Here is a 25696-nt window from a genome sequence, read left to right as displayed (position 1 = left end):
AACCAAGCCAGTTTGAAACCAAGTGATCTGACGTGGCTGGGAAGGGCCATCAGTCCACAGATCCGGAATGTTTTAACATACTTAATGCACACGTCTCAGCCTGCCATTGGTAGAGATTCCCAATCACTCAGTGTACTCCATTCATTTAACATATATTTTTTAAGCACCTACTATGCACCACGTACCATTCTAGATTCTGGGGATACAGTCATGAACAAGACGAGGTTCCCATGCAACTTACATTTTAATAAAGGAAGAGGCAGAGAAAGAAGATCATTTCAAATAGTGATGGGGCCAGGAAGCCTATAAACAGTGATGTCACTGTGAGTGAGGTGAGGCTACTACTTCAGACTGGGTCATTGCAGGGAGACATGTATGCTGGGACCTGATGAGCAAGAAAGAGCCAGCCGTGGAAGGATTTGGGGAAGAATTTTCTAGACTGAGGAAACAGCAGGTGAAAAGTCCCTGAGGCAGGAACAAGCCTGGCATATTCTTAAGTCAGAAAGAAAGCTCATGTGGCTGGGGTCGAGTGAACGAAGGAGAGGGTGGCATGAGAGGTCTGAGAATAACCAAGGACCCGATTCTGGGAAGCCCTGTATTCAGGCCCTGGGAGCAAGGGAGTCAGACTGAATTCTGCGACGGAGGTTTTTAAGCTGGGGAGTAAAATGATCCGGTTTAGATTTTTACAAGACCACTCCTCTTGGGGCGGGGGTGAGGGGACAAGAGCAGAAGCAGGGGAAGCTGTGAGCAGGCTTTTCCAGAAGGCTGGATCCCTTTATCACAGCCCATCATCAATAACAGTCCTGATGTCTTCAACTTCTCCAGTTGTTCCCTTCACCATCTTGCTGGACTTGCTTACCACGCTCTCTCCCCGAGGACACTGCTTCCCTGCAGCCCACCAAGGGCTGGCTATTTCCTCTCCCTCATCACAGTGGTCCTACTTGTCTCTTGCTGCCTCTTCGGGATGAATTTTCTTCCCTTCTTTCCAAGCCTGGCCCCATCCCCTGCACTCCCCAGCTCGGAAGCTCACGCCATCGGGCCACCTGCCAGACCCCCCGGCCTCTCCTCGTCAAGAGCATCCATGGGCCACCCCGCCCATGGGCAATTCCTTTCTTTTCTGGATCGTTTGCCTCCTTGGTCTCTCCAACATTGCTCCCATAGTCCTTCTTGGTGACTGGTCCACCGAACACTCTGACCCCTCCTCAGTTCCCTGACCCTCTCTGCCAATGATCTTGTCCTTCATCCTATTTCAGCTACACAATCACACCCCAGACCTGGTCAGTACCAATAACTCCGCCCCCACCATGACCTTAATTTCAAGTTCCCCATAGTCTGACCACTACCGCTTCTCCAGTTCCCCAGGTCCAACAAGTTGTTTTTGTTTTTGTTTTTGTTTTTGTTTTGCGGTACGCAGGCCTCTCACTGCCGTGGCCTCTCCCGTTGTGGAGCACAGGCTCCAGACGCCCAGGCTCAGCGGCCATGGCTCACGGGCCCAGCCGCTCCGCGGCATGTGGGATCTTCCCGGACCGGTGCACAAACCCGCGTCCCCTGCATCGGCAGGCGGACTCTCAACCACTGCGCCACCAGGGAAGCCCTCCAACAAGTTTTAAACCCCAAAACAACCTCCCCTGCACAGAGCTGGCTACCTTTCCACAACTCTCACTCCTCTCGTGTCCTCACGTCCCTCCCTAGAGCTCACTTCTGGCTTGGAGCCCAGGGTCCACTATTGTAAGCACCCAAATCCATATCACTGTCCATCCCTCGTAGGCACCCTCAGCTCTGGGCCCCGCTTTCCCCTCTTGAATGTATTTCCTGGCAAAGCCCCATCTCTGGCTAAATCTAACTCTCCACTACCCTACCTCTATGCTCATGGAGCCAAACATGGCTTGTGGAAGCAAACCCATGCTTACTGCTCTCACTTCAAAAGCAAGACCGCTAGCTTCAGGTGAGCCCTGATGTTGTCTGGCAACTGTTCTCCCTTTCCCGGCTCTGTTCTCTCTTCCACTCTGTCCCATACCTTCTCTCTCTTCTCCCTTCCAACTCCAGGGCTTCCTCCCTCACCTCACCCATCTTACATTACTGAAAATGACGTAAAGCCACATGCAAAGACACTGTGCGTGCTTCCATCACCGACCTGCTCCTGAGCCCATATTCTTCACCTTCCCTCCCATGACCAAGGATGAAGGGTCCCATGTTCCTGGCTGAGGCTGGGTCCCCCGCGGGCACACAAGATCATATTTCCTTTCATCTGCTGAAAGACAACACCCCACAATTCTCCCTTCTCTCTCCTGTATCGTCAGTTTCTCTCTCTCTACTGGAACTTTCCCGACAGCACAAAAACACACTGCTATTTCATGTATCTTAAAGAAAACCCCAAAGCTCTCTGGACTCCACCTTTTCCTCCAACGTCTGCTCCATTTTTCTGCTTTCTCAGCGGAGGAAATTTTCTAATTTTCCTTTAGCACTTTAGCACCACTTTAGCACCACTTTAGTGCTTTAGCACCACTTCCTGTCCTTGCCACCGTACCAGTCATCGCCTGCTAAGCCCAGTGGCTCAATTCTCTTCCTCTCTTGCCTGACCTCTCTGCACGATCTGGCACAATGGACCACTCCCATCCTCCTTTCTTCCCTGGGCTTCTAGCAGGCCACCTTCTTTAGTCTTTCCGCTTCCCCTCTGGTTGTTCTCTCCCCATCTGTTACTTCTTCATCTCCTTGACCCCTAAACACTGTACCGCCTCAATGCTCAGTTTTCCAACTAATCCTCCTCTCAATCTACACTCCCTCCCTCATCTGGTCTGAAGACTTCACGACGTACCATCAGAATACTACTAACCCCCAAAGTCCTATCACCAGCTCGGACATCTCCTATGAACGCCAGACCTGTGTTTGCCAAAAGAGTAGCCGCTAGCTGCTACGCGTGGCTGTTTAATCACCAACACCACTGTGACCATCACCACCATCTCCACTGCTGTCACTGAATTAACTCCTGCACAGAGCTCTACAAATATAGACAGAGAAGCTACATAAATGGAACAGATCAGAAAGATTATGGCAGAAGTGCTTAGTGGGTGTGTGGCGATGCAGTGCTGTTCATGATCGGTTAATTTCTTAAACCCTAGTCTTAGGCAAGCGACAAGAAGAAAACGTTCCCACCCAATTACAATTATTCATGAGAATCTTTCTGGCCTTGCCTCTTTTGTCTGCCGATGATTCTGAAGCAAACAGCCCGGTAAGGAGGCCCAGCAAAAGGAAGGGCAATTATGTGTCTTGCTGCATCTCAGCTTCAGACTTCCTCCATGAACTCCTAATTAATTCCAGCCCCATATTTTTAGTTTGTTTCCCAAACCTCTTGCTTATATTGTATTTTCCCCCTCTCCCTTCATTGCTCTTGCCTTCCTCCCCCAAAGGCTCCCCAATTCTACCCCCAGTCTTCTTCTCTTTCCCTAAATTGCCCCTTGTTTAGCCTTCAGCTTCTCTGCACCTGTTCTACTCTTTCTTATCCTTTTTCACCTTTAAAAACTGAAAGCACCAAACTGACAGACACTGTTATGTTTTTTTTTTCCCCCTGCCTGAGCTGCAGCTCAGGCTCTCTCTTCCTTGCTTCTATAGCAAAAGCCCGAGTACTGGGTTACCATGGCAACAGCGAATCCAACCAGGCCGGTCCCAGCGACGTTGGGAGCTGCCATGGCGAGGAAGCTGCTACAAGTCGCCCTGGGCCTAGATGGGTCGTGAACATCGTAATTCAAGACCAGGCTGGGCAGATTCTGCCCGGAGACTGAGACTGCACATCAGGCCTGTGCACAGCTGTACAGCGCACCCAGAGACAACATCATCAATAATCAGGCTTCCACAGAGCCAACCAAACACGTGACATCATGAGGATTCATCTGAAAATTTTCAAACACGCCTATTCTTTTATCTCCTCTGACAGAGAACATTTTGCATCTCTCTCCAGTCTTCGAGAACTCTGTAGAAAGTAAAAGCTACAGTGACACCTCCAACTTACGCCGGTATCCTTCCCCCAACCCCCCTCAACCTCTGCCCTCCACGTTGGGGACCCTCTCAGTGGTTCAGGTCAAATGATTCAGTGGCACCGACACAACTGGGAACATCACTGAGAATTAATTCAGATTACACACTGGTATTTTAGTTGGCGCAGAGATCAGTTCCCCCAGGTCACTGGAACGGATCCTTAAAGCAGGGCAACAAGTGTGCAGCGGCATGACACTGTTTCGAAACCGTGAGTTGGTGAGAAAGAACTCAGGAAATACCTCTGTAGCAAATGGCACCAACCGCAGTGAGGGTCTGTCGCTGCTAAACACTCCGAACAGGATTTATGTTTACTGCAGTTCGCAACACGAATTCTCCTCACCTAAAAATAAAGATGACAGCAGTTCAGACGGAATTATGAGCAACACCAGAAAAACTACAACACCTTATCTGATGAAGGGCCACAAAGAGACATTTATCCACTCAGACGCCGAACGTCCGTGTAATGACATGGGGCAGCGGTTCTCAAGTTCTAGGGTATGAAGCAGTTTATCAGCGTCTCCTGGGGAGCTTTTGAAAGGGCAGATTCCCAGAACCCCTGCCGCTGAGACTCTAGCTGAGTAGGTCTGGGGTGGGGCCTAGGAATCTGCCTTTTTAAGAGTTCTCACAGGTGAGCCTGATCCACAGTCAGGTTTCTGATCTGCCAGTAGTGATTTTCAAGGATCGTGGAATCAGGTCACCTGGTTTTCAGTGACAGTCAATGGCACCTTGAAGATGAGCGTCTGGGGAAAGCAACAGGCTCTGCCCTGGAGTGTCAGCACGAGGTTGGCACTTGACATGGAAATGAGGATGACCCTCCCACACCCCTCCTAGGGGTGACCCATCACCTCCACTCCTGGCTCCCCGCTCACACTCCCTCCACTGGAGGTGAAAATCAAAGAAACAGGGAGAGTTTTCCAATCATTCCTGGCCCCTAGAGCTGCCTCTTCCAGTTGTCAGAAAACAGCAGCCCCTGAGGTGGGCGCTGGTGCTGGGCAGACCCACGCCCTGGAGGCTGGCAGAGCCTCCAAACAGGGTTGTGGGGGAGGCAGGGAGGACCTGAGCCTCACACGGTGCATTTTCTGCAGGCAAAATCCCACAGCGTAGTCAGGAAACCTGTGGAATTCATTAAGCCAGGCAGTTGTACCTGCTAGAAAGTATAAGTAACTTCTTAAAACATATAGAGAAATAGAGAGTTCTAGAAGGGGTTTGTGAGAAAAGCAGGGGCTATCCCGAGGAATACCCTTCCATTCCAAGCTGACTTCGTGGAGGATAACCACCGCCCGTCATCTCACAGTCCCCAGTGCCGCTGACAGATGTGGCGGGCAGACCACCAGCCTGAGCCAGAATTAACCAGAATGTGGACACTTCCTTGTAGCTCACAGCACATCTTTGTAATTCTGGGGGATTTTCACAAATGTCACGGAATCTCTCCAACCCTGTTTTCTCACCTGTGAAACGGTGATAGTGCTGCTGACTTTGCCGGGTTATTACCAACATGGCCCGGCACATAATAAACGCTCAATAAATGTTGGCTCTTGCTACTACATGAGAAAAAGTTTCCACGGTCCAACGAACATGTGAAACCTCACAGGGAAAAAGCAAACGTTTCCTTAGCACAAGGCTTCTGAGAGCCTTTGAATGCTCTATTATGATACTCTAGGAGTGGTACAGTAAGTGTCATCTGCTCCTGGGACCACTTTTGCTCAGAACATTGAGTGGAAGATGAGTCTCTAGAACATTCTATGAGAACGACTCTACATGTACTTAAACACACAAACAAATAACTATGTGAAAGAAAGGCCACCATAAATACTACATTGGACCTGCTTCTCTAACTGAACACATTTATAGGGCCTATTCCACAGCAATGCATCTATTTCCATACGGTTGTTTTAATGACCAAGTATTCTATGGATGTAGCAGGGCATTTTAGTTTGGCTGTTACTATCTCCCCAAGAGTCTAGGAAAGGACCTTCCTTAGGTTTTGTCTCTCTAGGGCTTAAACTGGCTCAACCAGAGATCTTACTAACAGGATCTCTAGCAGTGAATCTAAGTGAAGACGGTAAGAATAACCTGCTTTGATGCCCAGCGGAAAACTCTTCTCGGGACTTCAGGCTTTGAATGGCCAGACTAGAACTCTTCACCTTCAGAAAGTGAGGACCTATCAACTACTGGTGCTTCTCACTGTGGTTCTCAGTCTACAGTTTGGGGGTCTAGGAAAGGATTTATGAGCTATTTGCAATGTTTCAAAAAGCGGATTGGAAAAACATGCACAGACCAAGCAAGGCTGCAAGTGTCTTTGCTTTGAGCTGGAATTTTATCAGCTCCGTGTGGTAGCACAGTCAGCGCTCTGAGTGGCCGTTTTGAGATGCCCTTGATAAATAACGCCTGAGAATGGGAATTGTTACTTAATAAGTGCAGCTTGTTGAGTAGACAAAATTCTTTCAAATACGAGAACCCTGGGGAAGAAATATAATAGACAGTGTTTAAATGTTGAAGCAAGCTCGTCAAAAAGGTTCTGTATGGTGAAGAACAAAGGCATATGAGATCCACTGGCCATCTCAATGCGGTCATTTTGAATAACTAGCATTTCAACATGCAAAAGGCAATACAGCCTTTGTAGGAGTGTCAGAAGCGAAAAAGTGCTGCGACTTGGCCAGCACATGGAGATGGATGTCATTGCTCTTCTCCATAGGATGACTGAGAGGAAAAGAATGGAAAATGAGGGTGGGCCGAGGGCATCTGTTATATCCATTATGTAATTATGTAAGTCTCACTTATCTTCTTTGCACTTGTATGTTCAAATGGTCATGGGTCAAAACAACCATGCAAGAATTGCCTGTTCGGTTTTCACAAATTTGGGGTTTGATCCTATTTATCATGGGCTTTAACATCAGGTAGAATTTAAGTCCTAGCCCTGACAAGGCTCTATCTATATCCTTGAGAAGATATTTAACCTCTCTTAGTCCTAGTTCTTCATATATAAAACAAGGGTAATTTTATCTCACTAGATTATTGACAGATTTCATTAACATTGTTTATTATACTTTGCGGTGTGTGTGTGTGTGTGTGTGTGTGTGTGTGTGTACAATTCTATGCATCTAGAGAGACCCTCTTTGGAAGAGTAACTAGCACAGCATCAGTAGGGACTCAGTAACAATTAGTTCCCCTCCTCCTTCCCTTGGTGAAAGCACTTTGTAAAAATGAGTAAAATGTAAAAAGGTTTCCTTTTTATTTCAGTAAGCTGAAGCAAGAAGCAAAACTAAAACAGCCAGATAAATTAAGAGAGGGAGGGTGAGTGCCATATATTTCCCGGTTCATGAATGTGTATGAGACTATGGCCTGATATTAACCCCGAATTCCAAAGCCAATCCCATCGGGTATACTCATAAATGCATCTAGCCATTCAATGCCCACACGATCAATGTGTAAATTCAGTTACCTCGCTGATTACCCTGCCATTTGCAAGCACACCTTTCTCTGAAAACTTCCCACTGTAAATATAGCCAATAATAAAATTGTCTACATAGGTAATAATTCTTGCTTACTTACTGACAGTAAGGTTTTTAATTCCATGTCTGTGAACCACGGCGTGTCTTCTTGAAGCCTGCAGCAGTGTTTAAGCTCAGTAGCTCAAAGTAAAAGCTTCACCACTCAATAATGACACCAATTAAACAATTTGTATTCATAAGACAGAAACAGTAACGAGTATTTCTGCCTACCTCTTTTCCAGCTGTTAGATAGATGTAGATATTCTTCTTAGGATGAGGAACGAGTTTGTAGAAAACAGGTGTTTCTTCTTTAATTTCATAGATAACCTCCGGACAATTAGAAGTCAAATTCTCACCAAGAATAACCTATTTTTTAAAAAAGAGAAATATGACTTCTATTAAATAATTTGAATTTCAGGGTGGCAAAACTTATGGCTTAATCCTAAGATTACATGCTTTCTTCCTCACTACGTACACTGGCTAAGGTACCATGTTCCTTAATCATTGGCTCATAGCTCAGCCTTCAACAAGGCTGGTGATGACAAGCTTGGATTTCTGCTTTTGTAGGGGACAAAGTCATGGTGCACGCACACACACACACAAAGCCACTCTTCGGTGCTGAGGCAGTATCCTCATATGTGGAAGCTCTTTGTCCAAAACTGGCCTTGCAAGAAGCCCCAAGTGACAGCTTCATTAGTGCTATGCCAAGTGATCTTAAAACTAAAGGCAGGCAGCCTGACAGGTACCTGCATGGGTTACTCTGATTCTCCTCTATGGGTCTGCACAGTTCTGTGTTTTAAAGTAACCAGGACAACTTAACAGGCCTAAACGAGTAGGTACATATTTATATATAAAATACAAGTAAGTGTGGCTTTGAAGTTGGACATACCTGAGTTTCACTCATCTTTAGTCAATAAACATCTCTTGAACATCCACTATATGTATCTGCCACATTGTAGGTGTTTGCAAAAATGCAGTGAACAAATGGTGGGAAATCCTGCCCTTATAGAACTTACATTCATGTGCATGCTGGGGTGGGGGGAGTGTAATGATAGACAATTAACAACAAATCAGTAAATTATAAAATATGTCAGCAGGCACCGCAATGCAATGAGAAGCCTGCGCACCGCAACGAAGAGTAGCACCCGCTCGCCATGACTACAGAAAGCCTGTGCGCAGCAACAAAGACCCAACGCAGCCAAAAAAAAAAAAAAAAAAACACGTTAGCAGGACCAACAGTATAGCACAGGGAACTATATTCAATATCCTGTAATAACCTATAATGGAAAAGAATCTGAAAAATAATAGATTACATACATGTACAACTGAATCACTTTGCTGTACACCAGAAACTAACACAACACTGTAAATCAACTATACTCCAATATAAAAAAAAATACGTTAGCAGGTGATATAGGTCAAAATTAAGTGGGGTAAAAAGATGGAAAATGTGTGTTCAGCATTACGTTTCATTAGAAGGTGACGTTTTATTTAGAGACTAACAGGAGATGCTGGAGTGAGTCATTTAGATATATGTGGATAAAGCATACTCTTAGAAGAGTGATCCACTGGTGCAAAAGCCCTAAAGTGAGAGCAGACCAGTATGGCCTGAGCAGAACAAGTGAGGTAGAGAGGAGTGGACAGCGAGGTAACAGGGTAGATCATATAGGTTCTTGTTGGCCTGCGTAAAGATTTTGCCTCTTACTCTAGGTGAGAGATGTGGAGCCACTGCAGGGCTTTGAGCAGAGGAAACACATGGTGAGAAGGTGGGGTCTGAAGCATGGATAGGAAGACTCCTCGGAAGACGATTACCCTAATCCTGGAGAAATATAATGGTAGCTTGGTCTCAGATTTGCATCCTGGCTCTACCCTTCAAGTAGATGTGCTCCTCTGAGCTAGTAACTTACTTAACCTCCCTGGGACTCAATTTCCTCACCTCTAAAATGGAACTAACAATGCCTTCCTTATACACAGTGTTGTAGGATCAAATGAGAATTACGAATAATGCTTAGCACGTCAACAATACTCAATGGATAATAACCTATTACTAGATTACAAGCACCTCTTGGGTAGGGACCATGTCTTAATCATCTTGGTACCTACCCCTCTGCCCCAGACAATACAATGCTTTTGAAAGTGAAGATGTTCAACATTTTGTCAGTTTGAAAACATCCAGATATGATACCTATATTCATATCTCTACCACTGGGGACATCAGTTACATTGGGCATATGATTTGAAAAGAAAAAACTGGCACCTGGGATTCTTTTCAAAGTCTACTTTCACACATCTACTGAGCAATAACATGCCTGTACCACACATCCTGATGGCAAGCACATTTTTGCTATTTAATCAAAAATTAGGGCTTCCCAGGTGGCGCAGTGGTTGAGAGTCCGCCTGCCGATGCAGGGGACACGGGTTCGTGCCCCGGTCCGGGAAGATCCCACGTGCCGCGGAGCGGCTGGGCCCGTGAGCCATGGCCGCTGAGCCTGCACATCCGGAGCCTGTGCTTCGCAACGGGAGAGGCCACAGCAGCGAGAGGCCCGCGTACCGCAAAAAAAAAAAAAAAAAAAAAAATTAATTTGGCTCATGGAGCAGCATCCCGCATGCGCTCAGGATCTGGCCTGAGTCTGGCTTTGTCCTGCGATGGTGATTTCCCTCCATCATCTTCTCTGAGTCAAACCCAGGTGGATTTGGTGCAACTAGTAGCTCACTAGGAGCCCATGAACCGCTCACTAAGTTCAGTGGCAGCTCTGTAAAATCAATGTAACTAAATAGATTAAATATGACTTTTTCAAAAGGAAAGCAGCATTTAGGTCCAAAGAGAGGTGGAAAGGTCTGTGCCTCAAGTCATTTATAAATGACTCTACAGCTGCACCATCCAATATGGTAGCCGTTAGCCACACATGGCTGTTTAAATTTAAATTAAATTAAAAATTCACTTCCTTAGTTACACTAGTCACATTTCAAGTAATCACTAGCCACATACGGCTAGCGGCTATCATATTGTATGTGCGGATATAGAACATTTCCATCATCGTGGAAAGTTCTATTAGAGACCCTGGCCTACAGAAACCTATGAGCCCAGGGAGACATCAGGCAGCCACTGACCAAGTGTGGACTTGCCAGGCTCCTGTCGTCCCATCTCTAATTCACATTCTTTATTAATCAGCTCAGATTCAAACAGCTGATCAGGTTCTTGGAAAGTGCTTGTATAGAGGGGGAGAGATAGGAAGCCAGATTTAAAGATCGATAGAAACATTCTCAAGTGAGGCTCAGGAGAAGGCTGCTGCCCAGATCTCTCTTGATGAATTCATCACGTTAAAACCATCATCTGGCAGAAACACCTATGAAGCATTCTTGCCAATAAAGCTGAAGCCGAATCTGATCAAGCCTTAGTGCTAACTTCCATTTAGCATTAGGAAACAGAAGGGGCAGAGGAACAAGCTAAATGGCGCCACAAGAAAGTGAACAGCCAAATCCACGGTGTGAGACATTCCACAGGACAACAGACTTCCTTTCCTCAAAAAGTCAACAGAGGTGAATCATAGGATAGGAGGAGGTCACTCAGATTAAGAGAAACAGAACCACCTCAATGTCATTTGAGGACCTTGTTCAGATACCAATTTGGACAAAACAATTTTAAAAAGACATTCTTGAGTCAATCAGGAAAATTTAGTTGTATGGACTCGATATTAGATAATTCTGAAGAATTACTGATGATTTTGTTACTTGCAATCATAGCTTTATGATTATGGTGATTTAAAGAAATGATCATAGTTTTTTATGCATAATGAAATACGTAGGGGGTGAAATGACACAGTGTCTGGGATTTGCTTTAAAATTTAGAAGTAAATAAAAACAATTTCCAAAACACCACCACTCATCCATTTTAAGTGAGTTAGGAGCTGCACTGCAGTTGTTATTAGAGCTTATTTTATTTTATTTATTTTTGGAGCATGGTGGATACAGATGGGTAAGGGGCTAGAAAGATCTTATTTGGGTCAATACAGATTTATTTACTTGATACCTTAGAGATGAAGCATCAGTATTCTCTCTAGAACTTGGACTTATGGCAGGGAAGCCTTTCTTGCTTGCTTTTTTTTCTCTTTAAATTACCAAAGTGTACATGTACCAGGATTTGCCAACCAGTTTCCTGAACAAGCTACCTCGAGAGGCCAACAGTGAAGCTTGTCCTGATAACTGCAGGTGCTGGGTTTAAAGGGGTATGCTTCATTGTTGGTGGGAGTGAGACTTCTCTGGAAGGTAATTTGGCGTTATCTCTCAACACTATAAAGCACATACCCTTAGATCCCACACTCCCTCATATATACATATATAATGATATATGTAATAGGTATTTATTGCAGCATCATGTGTTCTAACAAAAGACTGAAACAACCGAAACGTCCAACAATAGGGACCTGGTTAACTAAACTATGGTGCAAGCAATGGAATACTATTTAGCAATGAAAGGAATCAGAAAGCTCTTTATGTATTATATGTTATGTTTACCATGCTATATTAAATATGTATATATACATGTATATACACATATATAACATATATGTTTAATAAAAGGGGAGAAAGACTATCTTCCCCTTTTGCTCACAGACATATATAAAATATCTCTAAACCATTACCACTGGTTGCCCCAGAAGTCAAGAATGGGTGACCTTCTTGGTTCTTTTGAGCTTTGAACACTGTTAATGTATTGTCTGTAAAAATAAATACATGCAATTTAAATTTTAAAAGTGTTTGAGGATGAGTGGGTCCAATGGTTTTCCTTTTCTCTAGATTATGCAGAGAAGGATCTCCGTACCCCCAAGGAAGTTTCCATTTTCATCACATCTTTAATTTTACTAAAGCAACGTGCTGCACAGAGGGACTGGGGTCTCTGCTTCAGCACGGCCCTCGTCTCTCTCAGATGACTACAGGAAGGATCTCCTCCTCCTCTGGATTTCTGTTAATATCACCTCCAACCCCACCCCCACCCACAGAGCCCAGCCCAGCACAGGGGCATCGGTGGAACACTTAGATCTTCCAACTGCAAAAGTCACATCAACATCAACACAGAAAGAAAGCCAGCAAGACTGGAGCTGGGCCGCCTCGGAAAAGAATACGATAAGTGAAGCGATTCAGGAAGTAACGGTGAGTCACAGAAACCCAAAATGGGTTGAATTTTGCATAAGAGAAAATGCATTCATTACACACACACTCCTCGGGCATGATGTGGATTTTCATCTATTGCTTCCAGCATACGACCTTAATATAGATCTAATCTGAAGTCAACCTGAGCCTCTGCCACGTATATTCTTACATACCCCTTCATCCATCTCAAATGTCACCTCCTCTGAGAAGCCTTCCCTGGTCACCTTTCTACCGTACCCCACTGTCCCTCTCTACACATCACTCTGTTTTCTCCACAGCACTTATCACCATGTGAAATGACTTCATTACTGGTTAATCCATTTAGTTGTTTTCTGTCTTTTTCTTCCCACCATGAGAGCAGGGGCACTGTTGGTTTTGTTCGCTTTTATATCCTTGGCACCCAGAACAGTGCCTGGCACATAAAAGGTGCCCAATAAATATTTATTAAATGAAAAAACATACTCTATTAGCGTTCAAGATTTTATAGGGCTCTTCAGATTTTTCCAGCTGCAGCCCGTGTGGAAAACAAATTTTCCCCGATGGAGAACTTCAGTGAGTGTCAACATATTGTTTCTGTTGACATCTTCCTGAAGCCTCATGGCAGGCGATTAACTAGCCTTGGGATTTTCACTGCATACAAAAAAACCAACAAACAAACAAAACAAAAAAACCAACAACAACCCTCCCAGCTACAGTCCTGAAATGTATGGTGTGTGAGACTTCCACACCATACAATTAGCTGCATTACAAGCACAACACCATCCACGGAAAAGACAGCCTGGTGAGGAAAATGAGGGGGAGAAAAATTAAACAAAAGACTATTTCTGTTTTTTTCTTTACTATTAACATGACATGGGAAAGCCATGGGTGTTCAAAATGCTAAAATATTTTACACCAAATTTCTTTTCTTATACCTCACTCTGTGAGGCTGACCAGGTAAAGGGTAAACCAAACATTCTTCTCACTTATTTTTTTTTCCATCAGCAGTTTCTAAGAAATGCTGCAAAGGAGACTTAAACCACACACACACACACACACACACACACACACACACACACACGAGGAAAGCAAGGTAATTATCCAATAGCATTTACTGTGCTTCAGTAAGTAGGAGTAATAATAAAAATGAAATATAAAGATTAAAGCAAATTACTCTCTGGTTTCCAATCTACTGATTTTGATGTAAGTAGTAAGAGAAGCATACAGCCTGAACCATGAGTTCTAGATTTGTGGATTACATGGGCGAATTTGTTCCGAATCGGGGAGTCCCTGCACACTCACACGCTGGAAGGAATGAGATGGGGGTAAACTTGGACATGACTTTCTCAACAGCCAACCACGGAGCCCACTTTCAAGTTCTGACAGTTCCCACTGCCTTTACTTTTTGGTCTGTTCCCTCAGCTCAGCGTCCATGTCCCCCCCCACTTCCAGTCCCAGGTCCTGTCCTGGGCTTCTCATGGCCTCCTCTTATTTGAACATTCTGTATAATGTTCAGAATGTACAATGTTCAGAGTATAAATAGAGCTTGGCTTTAGAAAAGACCTGTTTTTGTTTTCTCTTATTTTTCACTTGAAAACTTTAAAAACCAGCGTCAAGGCAGACTCTTCAAAGGTTATACAGTTTGGAGGCAGGAAGAACTTTCTGGAAATGGGCTGAATCTCACTCCATGGTTTGGATAAATGACATCCACTAGTAGGAGCAGAGTTTGGAGAGCTACATAGGTAGCCAGTCCGGACTCAGCGTGGGCGTGGTGCTTCTCTGCTGGATATGGGGAAAGAGCATGATATGGCTTCCTGAATCCTGAACCCTGCTTTAGGCCTAAGGATGTTGGAGACCCCAACCCTAGCCTCCTGTTGCTGGAGCCATTCTAAAAATCAACTTGAACACAGATTTCCTACCATTGCTCTAAAGGAGTTCACTGGGGAAAAGCAGGGGTTCCTAAGGGGGTTCAGAGGCTCCCAGGAGCTACTTGTAGCCCCAAGAGGAGAGGGCTCCACCTTCCTCTAACACAGAAGTCTGCACTCAGCTGGGTTGTCAGCAAGCTGTCCCTAAAACCACAGAAGCCATAGAACCTTCTCATGAAACCTCAAATACTTGCATCTTGATGTTAACCCAGATATTCCGACACTAGAAAATACAAAATAAAAACCAGTTCCACAAACTCTCCCAAGCTCTAGAGAACACATCTGAATTATCAGTGCAGTTTGTTTGGGAGACTGGTTGCTTCCATTCAAATCACCTTGAGCAAGTTACCTAACCTCTCAGAGCCTCAGGTTTTTTCATTTATAAAGTGGGAACGCTCATAGTACTGAACTAGTAAACCCATGCAGACACTGGTTCTAATGCCCGGCACATAGTAAGAGCTCAGAAATGTTAGCTGTTATTATTCCTCACCTACTGCCTTCTTCTCTTCTTTGCTTACAAGAAAGGTTAATGGGCATGGGTGAAGTTACAAATTTCAAATTTCACTACTTATTTTACCACCCGGAAAAGTTCAAAATATTCAATTCTGCCCTTGAAATAAGGACCATTTTCTACATGCAACAGAGTCAGCTCAAAGGAATCCAAACTGCACCATAGTCTGTACCACAAGCTGGAGAAAGAGCACGTGTTTATAAGAATGAGTACACATGGCAGCATCCTGGCCACACAACACGTGGGATGTGAATTCCCAAAAACGGAGTTCAGTGTGGCTCTACTTTTTCAGCTGATCTCAGTGAGGATGCTGACGGCTGAAAAATTATAGCATGCAATCATGCTCAGAAAGGAAGTAAAATGAGGAAATATCCAGAGGAAAAAGTGACTGGACATAATCTGTCTCACAACCACTAGGATGGCAAGTCGATAATAAGGGGGCAGATGAGATATTCGCAAAGGACGCTTTCAGTTCCAAATTCCTTCAGGTTTTCTAAAACCTTACAAAGGGATTTAGAAATAAAAGTAGAAGAGGGCAGTAAAGGTATTAGCATATTGTGAAATCTTTAATTTTTTCCACTCATCATCAATAACATCTTACCTTCAGAGGTAGTGCCAGATGACTCGGAAGAGTGCATGTCTTTAAAGTCACTTTAAAAGTGATTCAATATCTCGGCTTAAGCTCAAAATAATGTTTCCGTATAATAGAATATGATACAGCTATTTTAAAAGACTTTACAGTTTGCTGTAACTTTTTAATATAAGCATTTTCCCTCATTAACTGAAGAAAAAAAGGATGCAAAACTGAATAGAGTCTGACCTCAACTATGTAAAAAAAAGAGTCTAAAATGCTGACAACAGCTGCCTCTACATAAGAAAACTGGGGGTATTTTTTCTTTGCTTTCCCCTCATACCCCGCTACTCTGCAACTTTCTCCAAGAGCATGCATTACTCTTACAATAAGAAAAAAATCACTTCAGTAATATGATATTTAAAATTGTACCAAACTCTATGAAAGCTCTGTGAGGTTTTCAGAGATTTAGGAAATCAGAGGGTCCGTGTATGTGTTGGTCAAAAAGAGCAATTGGCCCCCAAATGCTATTTCCTGCCTCTCCTCCAACCAGGCATATAGTACAGTGCCTGGCGTCTGTCGAAAGGCCATCAACTCTTGATCACCAGGGAAATTGAAGAGTCAGGCTGTGGGTGATCCAAGCCCCTTCTTCTCCTGCTCCTGCAGGCTGCCTTGGGTTGGCTTTTGTTTTTCTCTGCTCATTAGTACCTCCACTCTGTGGCTGAAGAAGCCAAGCTTGTGTCTATCAATGTTCGTCTTTTCTAACAGTTCTGGTGACGAGTCTGGCAAGGGACAAGCCTGAAGTGTTTGAATACAGGGATCTGGAGATTCTCTGTGCCTTCCAAATCGTCTACACAATCCTGGGGCTTCAGGACTCTGGGTGATTTCAGGGGCTGCACCCAAGCATCTGTACGCAGGATACATAGGGGAGTCTTGGGGATGGCTGGGCTGTCCTCGGGAGCCTGGCGGGGCCCAGTCAGCTCACACTCTCCCCTCCCAACCTCCTCCTGAGGGGTAGAACCTTCCTGAGGGAAGCTGGGGGTGGGGTTTGACTCCCAAGAAGTTATCATGCCAGTGAGGTATTCCCTCAGCCAGACGGTCTGCCTTCTTCTCAAGCTGGGATTCTTCCCTGAGCTTCTAAGAACCCTGAACCCGCTCCACTCCCACTGCCATGTGACTCCCTAGCAACATGCTTCCCACTCCCCCCAGAGAACCCTCACAGAGTGGTTGCCCGTGCCTGAGGCAGAAGCTACTAAGTCGGTGTAGCCTGAGACATAACAGTGTGGTCTCTGAAGTGCTTCCCGGTTCAAACCCCTGCTCTGCCATGGGTGACCTTGGACAAATCGTGCAGCTTCTCTGGGCCCCGGTTCCCTTATCTATAAAATGAGAAGAGTGTGTCTACCTCACTGAGTGGTGGAGGGGACTGAATGAGAACAGGTAGAGTAATGAGCACTATATAAATGTTAGCAGTCACAAAACAAACAGAAAACCAACCTGCCTTTGTTACTGGAACCCTAAGAACACAGCCACAGATGTGGCTTTTGAAGGTGAGGCCCGTACAGATGCCGAGGAAAGTGAGACTTGGGTCAGCCGTCTCTTCCTCAGCAGCCTTGAAGCTGCAGCTCAGTTCCACCCCTTGGCAGCACAGCACCACTAAACACCGGCCAGCTGCACACGAACCACTGGGGTGAACAAACAGGACAGGCGAAACCAGGCCGTCCCATGGGAAACTATTTATAGCCAGTGTTCCTTCACCTCCAATTTACCATCTAACAGTTTGGTTGGCTCTGCTTTGAGGAAACAGTGTTCTTGTCAAAACACTCGTCAAAAATATCCCAAATCTGAAGAGATAACTGGCAAGGAGACCCAGTAAGGATTGATGGAAACTTCTTCCGCCAGGCGAATGGGTCCAATTAGTCTGACCAGCTTGGTGTAGCTCCAGACATTGCCTCACGGCACTGAGCAACTTGTATACAAGGACTGGTGGGTATTTACCTTTCCCCAGGAAATAAAGTAACACAAAAGGAAAGATGATCAATGTATATTTTAAAAGCATGTGTATACAAACAAACCCCCTCCCATATGTTACTGGGTTTCCTCCAAAGAAAACAGATTAAATCAAGTATCTACCAGGCACTCAGCACTGTATCAGGCTGTGGGAATTCCTGGCCCCCTTCTCAAGAAGCTTAAAATCAAGCTGGGAAGGCAAGACAAACACAAGTGCAAAGGTTAGGCATCAAAGCAAGACATTTGTAATGAGCCAAAAGAATGATACAGACAATGAGTATTTCAGGAGATGAGGGAGAAACGTGATCACTCCAGGCTTCCGAGTCCTCAGAGAGGAGGCGGAGTTTGAGCTGAGCCAAAGCATAGATATGCAGGATTCAGTAAAGCAGAGAGAAAAAGAGTGCAATCCAGGAAAGGGGTACAGTGTGAGCAAAGGTGTGGGAGCAGCACACAAGGCACATTTGGAGAAAGCAAGCAAGCAAGCAGGTTTGGCTAATTAGAGACAACCGGAAGAGAAAGGGGTTTCTTAGGTCATCTAGTACAATCTCATTTTACAGATGAGGAAATGGAGGCTCAGAGAGGTTAACAGATTTACCTCAAGTCACACAGCTAGTTATCAGTGGGAGATCAGCTGAGAAAACAAATCTGTTAATATTCAGTTTAGAATCTGAGCTGACAGTAAATTGACTGGCTATAGAGAGGCAAAGGAGAATCCGCCCAGGGTGAAAGAAACAGTGCAATTCTCAACCACGAATGCTGGCGGAGGTCACAGAAGGTGCTCAGTAAATGCTTGCTGAAGAAATTGATAACTGCTATATAATTTCAGACAAGTCATGTGTTATCTCTGAGTTTATTTTCTTCTCCTTCCCCCTGCACCTTTCCCCCAGTGAATAAAAATCTCAACTCGGCCAGTGGTGTATCCGCACAGTGGAAATAAATAGTTCTCAGAGATAAAAGGCGAGCGGAGCCTCAGAGGGTTTGAGATTTCTAACCTCTCTGTGGTGGGTGTGGGTAGGAAGGTTAGAAAATGAACCACCCCCTCTGCGGGTGGCAGGTGGGCTGGGGAGAAGGAACATCTGTTTATTTCTTCTTTTTAGCCCTATAATCTTTTACCTCTTTGAAGTTGTGAGAAATCAGGTGCTTTGTACATTTCCATTATAAAGGAGATAGAATTGAAAAGTTAAAAGTCTTAGGAGGGTGAGCCTGGATGCGGTAGGGGCCAGGTCCCCATGTGCCTCACCCAGGCAGCCTGTGAGTAAGGAAGGGAACCGTCTTGGCAAGTTCCCAGGAATCAAGGGGTCTGCCACTTCCATACATGAGTAGGAGGTTATTACAAATAGATTTCCAGAAATTTCTTTAAGGCCATTTCCGTGAGGGGAGGTGTCTCCGGGCAGTGCACAAAGCAGTTGGTATGGTCTTGTGTATAACCCAGAAGCAATAAAAAATACAAAATACAAAAGCACAAAATGGATCAATACTAAAATCGACATGGAAGAAGGCACAGAAAACTAACCTTAAGTAACTGGCCATTTCCAGTCCCCAAGAATAAAACAGTCCTGTTCATTACCACGGTGCCATAAACGGATGTCAGGTCGGAATGGATCAAGGTAGATGATGCGATTGGTTGGACTCTTTCAGGTTGATCCTTGTCATTCTGAACATGCACACAAACGCACAAATAAAAAAAAGATAATTTTTAACAGTGATAATTCTCATGATGATAAAATGTCACTCATGCCCACCTGGGAAGGATCCTTACTGGAGCCCCAAATACATTTTCTTAGACAAGATCCCCAGGAACAACCTTTTATCCCCTTTATCGGCAGAATCACCACGCTTGCCCAACCCATGGAAAGCCAATTTTTACTGTGTATTAACATGTACTGATTGCCAGCAGTGAGCTAGCCATCCATTTAACACTCCTCCAGCTGATATATGAAACTGAGTTCCCCATTATTGCCAAAAAAGAGCCCACCGCTGAATTGGGAGGGAGACAGTCTTATACATGGCTGTTTGCAGGATCATGCTGAAATTTATTTTAACACGGGTTTGGCTTCTGTGAGGTTAAACAAGCCAGTTCCAGAGATGTGAGACGGACCATCCTATTGGGTGTGACGGCAGAGAGGAGGGACTCTGGATTTACAAGAAGAGTGCAGTGTGTTAGCCCAAAGACAGGGTAGGTCATTCAGAGGGCAAAGAGGGAAAGAGAGTCATGGATGGTAGGTAAGACAGAGCCGCAGGGCTAAAGAGGAACCAAGCACAAGGGCTGCACCCGGTGCTGATGTTCTTGAAGAAGAAATGGAAAGCCTAACTCTCAACCTGAAGGCATGTAAACGGTCTGAGGTTCTGAGCACATGGAATCACATGCTCGCTCCTGATCATTAAATAAAGCCCCTCTTTAAATCCGGAGTAGACAGTGTGTCCACCAAAATGTCTTTTTCTTCCTTGTTTAAAGGCATGGAGTGCTTCCTGCTGCTTCCTGCTTTCAGCGACAGGAAACCGAGTTTGTTACACAAATCTCTGGAAGATAGGAGCTAGAAGGAGTCGTTGCCTTCTGCAGCTACTGAACAGTGCGATAGCATACTTTATCTGCCAGAGTTTGGTTCCCAACTGTACTAAGGTTGGCGAAGGCACATCTACGCTCCAACCAATAGGAGAGCCAGCAAACTTCTGTAAGCATCACCGCAACTCCTAGAACTGCCCCGTTTGGAGAGGGGAGAGGTAGGAAGGGGGAGGCTAAGACTTATTAACTTCATTATATTACTGCCGACAGTGTTTATGTCTTTCAATTTATTATTAAATATTCATTATTTTTAAACCCACCAAGTGTCATTAACATCTACACTAAATGGATTCATGGACTAAATTGATTTCTGAAGCCTTTCAAGTGCCGTCTGTATTTCTTTGTTGAAGTTACACTGGGAGGAAAAGACACGCTGGCAAGGATTTCGCCAACGTGGTGATCTCTGCTCAAGGAAAAGATGTCATAACCTAAGAGAACGTGGCTTATTTGCATACAATATTCCATAGTGAACTCAGTTTAAGAAGATTTTTAGAAAACCCATTGGAGATTTTTTTTTTCCTGTTAAAAATATACTTTTCATACAGTCGGGGAAGATGAGGAACTGTCCTGTTAAAATGAAGCTGAGAAAAAAAATCTCTGTGGGTCTAGAATCAGAACAATAGATCACTGTTTAGGTAAGGATGCCTCGTGACCATGAGCAGAAAAAAAGAAAAGTCGGTGACCTTTAGATGTAAAAAAAAAAAATAAACCCACACCACACATCTTGCTTTAAAATAAAACCAGAATTGTTCAAACTTAAAATCGGCTGACCACGCCTCTTCTTTTTATTAAATATTTGAGCATCTCAGAAGTGCTTAACTCAGAGAATTGGACGTCATCTCTGCCTGGGCATCTGGAATGTTCTAACGCCACTATACTTGGCTGGAGGACTCCGTTTTCCCTCATCCCACGAAACAGACAGAGTAATGACTGTGGACTGTTGATTATCCATCCACAAGGACCAAATGGGATAGTGTCCTCCCACGTCTGGTATACAGTAGGTGCTTAATAACTGTAGCTATTTAGATTAGCTAAGAACCGTGACATCACAGTTAGTCTTGGCTAAGGTGGGATGAGATATTCTGTTTGTGAAAGACTGACTCCAAAAAATCCCAGAAGTGGCTCAAAAGCCGAAAATGAACAAGGAGAAAATTGCTTCTAAATTACTGTCCCATCCTCTCCAGCATCCTTCCCTGGCTTCTGACTGTTCCTCAGTAATTGAAGTTTTCCAAATTAAGTCCTGGATCAATAGCATGGGTTAGTAGTAGGGCCATTAAATCAATGTTCCCGAATTTGAGAGCTGGTGGCATAGAACAGACCACCTGGGACTAGGGGTCAGAGAAGTTAGGTTTGCATTCAAGCTTGGTTCTCATCCTCTGGGTGATGTGGGCAATTTATCGAACCCTGCTGGGATTGGCCTTCTCAGCTGTGAATAAGGCCAATGGTGTCTGATCGGTAGGGTAGTTATGAGGGAGAGATAATAATGATGGTAGTAATAACAACATGTTGATACATGCTAGCTGCTATTATTATTAGTAACTTGCACTTACTGTGTGCTGCTTGGAATATTTTATAATACTCCGACTAAATAAGGATAGTACAGGGTAGTGAGCTGGACCTCCAGGCTTTCGGTCCTGGCTCTGTCACGTTCTAACTAATTTTGGGCACATTATTTAGCTTCTCTGTGACTCAGTTTCCTCCTCTATGCAATGGAAGTGACGATAGCAGCATGTATGTCATAGACTCATCATGAGGACTGAATGAGTTAAGACACAAGCCTAGGTAAAGCTCAGAAGAACAGCGTCTGGCACATAGTAACACACAATCCATGTTTGCGATCATGACCTTATTTAAAAACACAAACGGTTGATGCCACACCTGTGGCAGTTATGCCCACCTCCTCCTTCGCCACAAAACCCTAATTTTGTTCAGGTAGCAATAAACCCAAGCCTGGGAAACCATGATTAGTCTAAGCCACACAGTAATCCCATTCCCCGTTGCCTGGTACTTGCTTTCCTACCCCTTAGAGCTAGGGGTGGCCATGTGGCCCAGTTTGGGTCTGTGAGATGCAAGAAATCCACTGGAGGAGCTTCTGGGAATAAGCTTCCTCCTTGATAAGAGGAGGCTCTTGAGGAGAACTCATTTGCCCCTCTTCCCTCACTTCCTCCCTTCAGAATCTGTGATGTGAGGCTACCCGTGCAGAGTGGTGACAGCCATTTTTGCTTCCATGACATTCAAGATGGAGCATGAAAACCAACAGATTGGTGCAAGGGAAGGACAAAAGACCCTCGGTTCCTGAGGACACCACTGGGCTCAGACTTCCAAGCTTTAAACTTTTTACTAACAATGATGTTATGGTTTAAGCCGCTGCTAATTGCTTGCAACGCAAAGCAAGTCCCTGTGTAAGAAATGAGAGTCATGGCTGGGGACACGGCACTAGACTCTAGCTTTTCCTCAGCTGCAAAGGACCAGGAACCGGCCAAGCTCTTGTTCCTCTCACCCTGGAGGATCCTGGCCACAGTCACGATTGTGTAGCCAATTACAACAGCGAGCCTGGAAGAAAACAGGAAAGAGCGGGCTTGGACCTCAAGTAAACTCGAAGGGCTGCTCTGGCTGAATGGAAATGGATTCTTTTGTGCTGGAAACACACAGAAATGGACAGGTCCCTGTGAATGGAAAAAGAAACCCTCTGAATGGCTTTCTTTTGCACATTTCAGCAAATGCAAACAAAAGAAAGACAGGCTCCAGAGAAACCTGCTCACAAAAGTGAAATTAATACCTGGGGAGCCAAGTAGAAAAAGGGAGAAAATAGTGCAGTCGGCCCCGTGTCCAGAGATTATTTTTACTCTTTTTCTTTTGGCCTATTTTCTATCATGCCCTTCTCTCCCTTTAGGGCATAATCACTAATGTTGCTCTCAGCCTATTCTGTCTAGTTTATTACGTGTAATTTATTTCTGAATTCCGGCCTCTGCTTGTTCTTCTGTGTGTAACAAGGTTAATGCCTTGTAATGATGCCTTTGCCAGTTCTGCACTTCGCGACAAAATCCGATCTTGATTTAGCTCTAAACCTTGTCTCCCCTTTGGGCTTTCTTGGTTCCCTCAGAGTTGTCACTCTGTGTGTCCTGCCTGCCGTGTCTAACCACACGTCCCGCCTACACGTGAGCCCGCTCTCAGAGGGAAACTTTTTTCAGTTTGAGGAAAAAGCTACCTTGTCTCAAATGATGTTTGGGCTAAAAAAGAGAGAGCCTTGGGCTTGACACACCAAAGCGGAACCAAGGCTACTGGGAAGGGGTGAGTGCTGGGTGTGTGTGTGTGTGTATGTGTGTGTGAGAGAGAGTATTCAGGGAATACTGGGCACATCACAAGGGAAACAGCTTGACCTCCTTGTAGCTCCTTCATAAATCTTTCATTGACCATAAACAACCCCCTGCGTGCACTGCCCAATTTCAGGGGGCACCAGCCATGAACTCTAGGGTGTGAATGGCACACTCTGGATTTGAGTACCACGTGGCCCCGCCCCTACCACGTGGAAGATGGCCTGACTCAGCAAGGATCACGCAGAGCGCTCACAGCCACGCTGCAGCTATTATGGGAACAGCTGGAGGAAATGTGCACAAAAGTGGCCCTTCAAGTGTTGGGGAGACAGCAAAAGTCAAGTCTTTGATCCCCCAAGGTGATGAAAGGACTTCCTTATTTTGGTTTTTCTTTATGGGGCCAGGGCAAATACCAACTGGAACTTCTTACACATTGATAAAAAGCCTCTCAGGCAGTTAATTTTGTAGTCTGTTCCTCTTTGGCATACACTTACGGGAAGCAGTTTCTTCATCATTACTTACCCAGGGGCCTACTTGCAGTTAGGAAACCTCAGCAGGAGTCCTATGCCCAAGATCTGGCCCTGCTCCGTCCCTGACAGGCTGCTTGATTTGGGCAAGTCCCTGAACATCAATAACCGAATCTGTAAAATGGACCCAATAATACACACGCCCTGTCTATTAGCATTGTTGTGAGGCTCAAATGAAATCACGTGTGTGGAAATAATTGGAAAACTATCTTTATCAAGCTAGAGAATGGAAAGAACAACTATTCACCCAAGTTAGATACTGATTTTCTTGGCCGTTAAGGCGCCTGTCGCTTTTCTTTATTTTTCTAGAGTATACCGCACCGATCAGGTTCTAACTTTATGGCACCTGATGACCTGAAGGAAGAATTAACCTTGGGGACTCAAATGATCCAAAGGAAAAGTTCAAAGTGTGCAGGAGGAATAAAGAAGGGAAGTTTAGGGACATACCTGGGCAGCCTCTATACCAGGCAAGCATGGGGGGGTGTGCAACTGAGCCACGGGGAACATGCAAAGTGGTGAGGTTTGTATTTCACATCCTCCCACGGGCTCTTCCACCTGCTTCCCTCCCTCCAAGGCCCCAGTGTCCTCCAACCTCCCAGGCCTTCCTACTGCCAAAGTCCCACTCTCCAAGATTTATCCTTCCTTTTTCCTGCTTTATACTCCATCCTCCATCTAAATCTCCATCCCTTCCATGTGGCTACTTTCAGTCAATTACCTACAAAAAGACAACCTGACTCGAACAATTCACAAAAATATATGAATTGCTGATAGTGTAAAAAAATGCATTCTCCTAGATTCTTAGAGTTGGAAGAGACACAGTTCCACCATGTTCTTCCATGAGGAAGCTACTGGCATTCTAGATGGGATATTTCTTCACTATGGGGGCTGTCCTCCATGATGCAGGACTTTTAGCATCCCTGACACCTGCCCAAGAATACCAGTAGTGCCCCCCCACCATCATTTTGACTTCTGCAAAACCTCCCTCTCTCGCACTGCTAAATACCCTCTAAATAAATGGCATCATCTTCGAGAACCTGTGGAATTGCTCCCAAGATTTCAGAGTTGCTAGAAAATGATTATCTAGACATTTCTTCCCCCCAACTCTCTCCCTCCCTATCTTCCCCATCATGGTGAATGGTACCAACATCCACCCTCAGCTCCTCTCTTTCCATCAGTCCCCACACCCAGTACCTGAAAAATCTCAGCTGAATTTCCCAGCAATCTTACATCTATCTTCTCCATCTCCATGGTTTCCACCCAGTCCAAGCCCCCATCATCTCACTCCTGATCTACAGCAAGAGCCTCCTGGTTTCTCTCTTTCAACCTACAATCTATTCTCCATCCAGTAGCCAGAGTGATTCTTTAATGTATAAAGTAGGCCACGTTACTTCTTTGACTAAAATTCTTCTACGGCTTTCTATCACACTTAGAATTAAACCCAAATGCTTCCCCAGGTCCTATCTGATCTGGTCCCTGCCTACTTCTTCAAACTCATCCCTTGTCACTCTTCTCCTTCACTCTGCTTCAGCTCCCACAGTGTCTTTCTTTCAGACTCTTTAACATGTTCCCATCTTTCTGCCTCAGGGCCTTTGCATGTGCTATTTCTGCTACCTCCCCTCTCTTCA

The 25696-nt window shown here is 44.9% G+C and overlaps 1 protein-coding gene across 2 annotated transcripts in view; it reads right to left on the bottom strand.

Moving 5' to 3' along the window:
- The window catches only part of PLXNC1 (plexin C1), a 141963-nt gene that overhangs the window by 103714 nt on the left and 12553 nt on the right, over nucleotides 1–25696 (bottom strand). For both annotated transcript variants that reach the window (XM_089921132.1, XM_022562399.3), the window contains exons 2-4: nucleotides 19181–19321; nucleotides 7755–7889; nucleotides 4272–4372 (exon numbers count right to left, since the gene is read on the bottom strand). In XM_089921132.1, coding sequence (XP_089777258.1) covers nucleotides 4272–4372; nucleotides 7755–7889; nucleotides 19181–19321 — 377 coding nt within the window. The remainder of the gene's footprint in view (nucleotides 1–4271; nucleotides 4373–7754; nucleotides 7890–19180; nucleotides 19322–25696) is intronic.

Source organism: Delphinapterus leucas, chromosome 11, assembly GCF_059928025.1.
Source record: "Delphinapterus leucas isolate spDelLeu-1000000601 "Yukka" chromosome 11, BTC_Dleu_Yukka2, whole genome shotgun sequence".
Taxonomy (NCBI): Eukaryota; Metazoa; Chordata; class Mammalia; order Artiodactyla; family Monodontidae; genus Delphinapterus; species Delphinapterus leucas.
The sequence above is the reverse complement of the archived record's forward strand: the minus strand, read 5'-3'. Positions and strand labels throughout refer to the sequence as shown.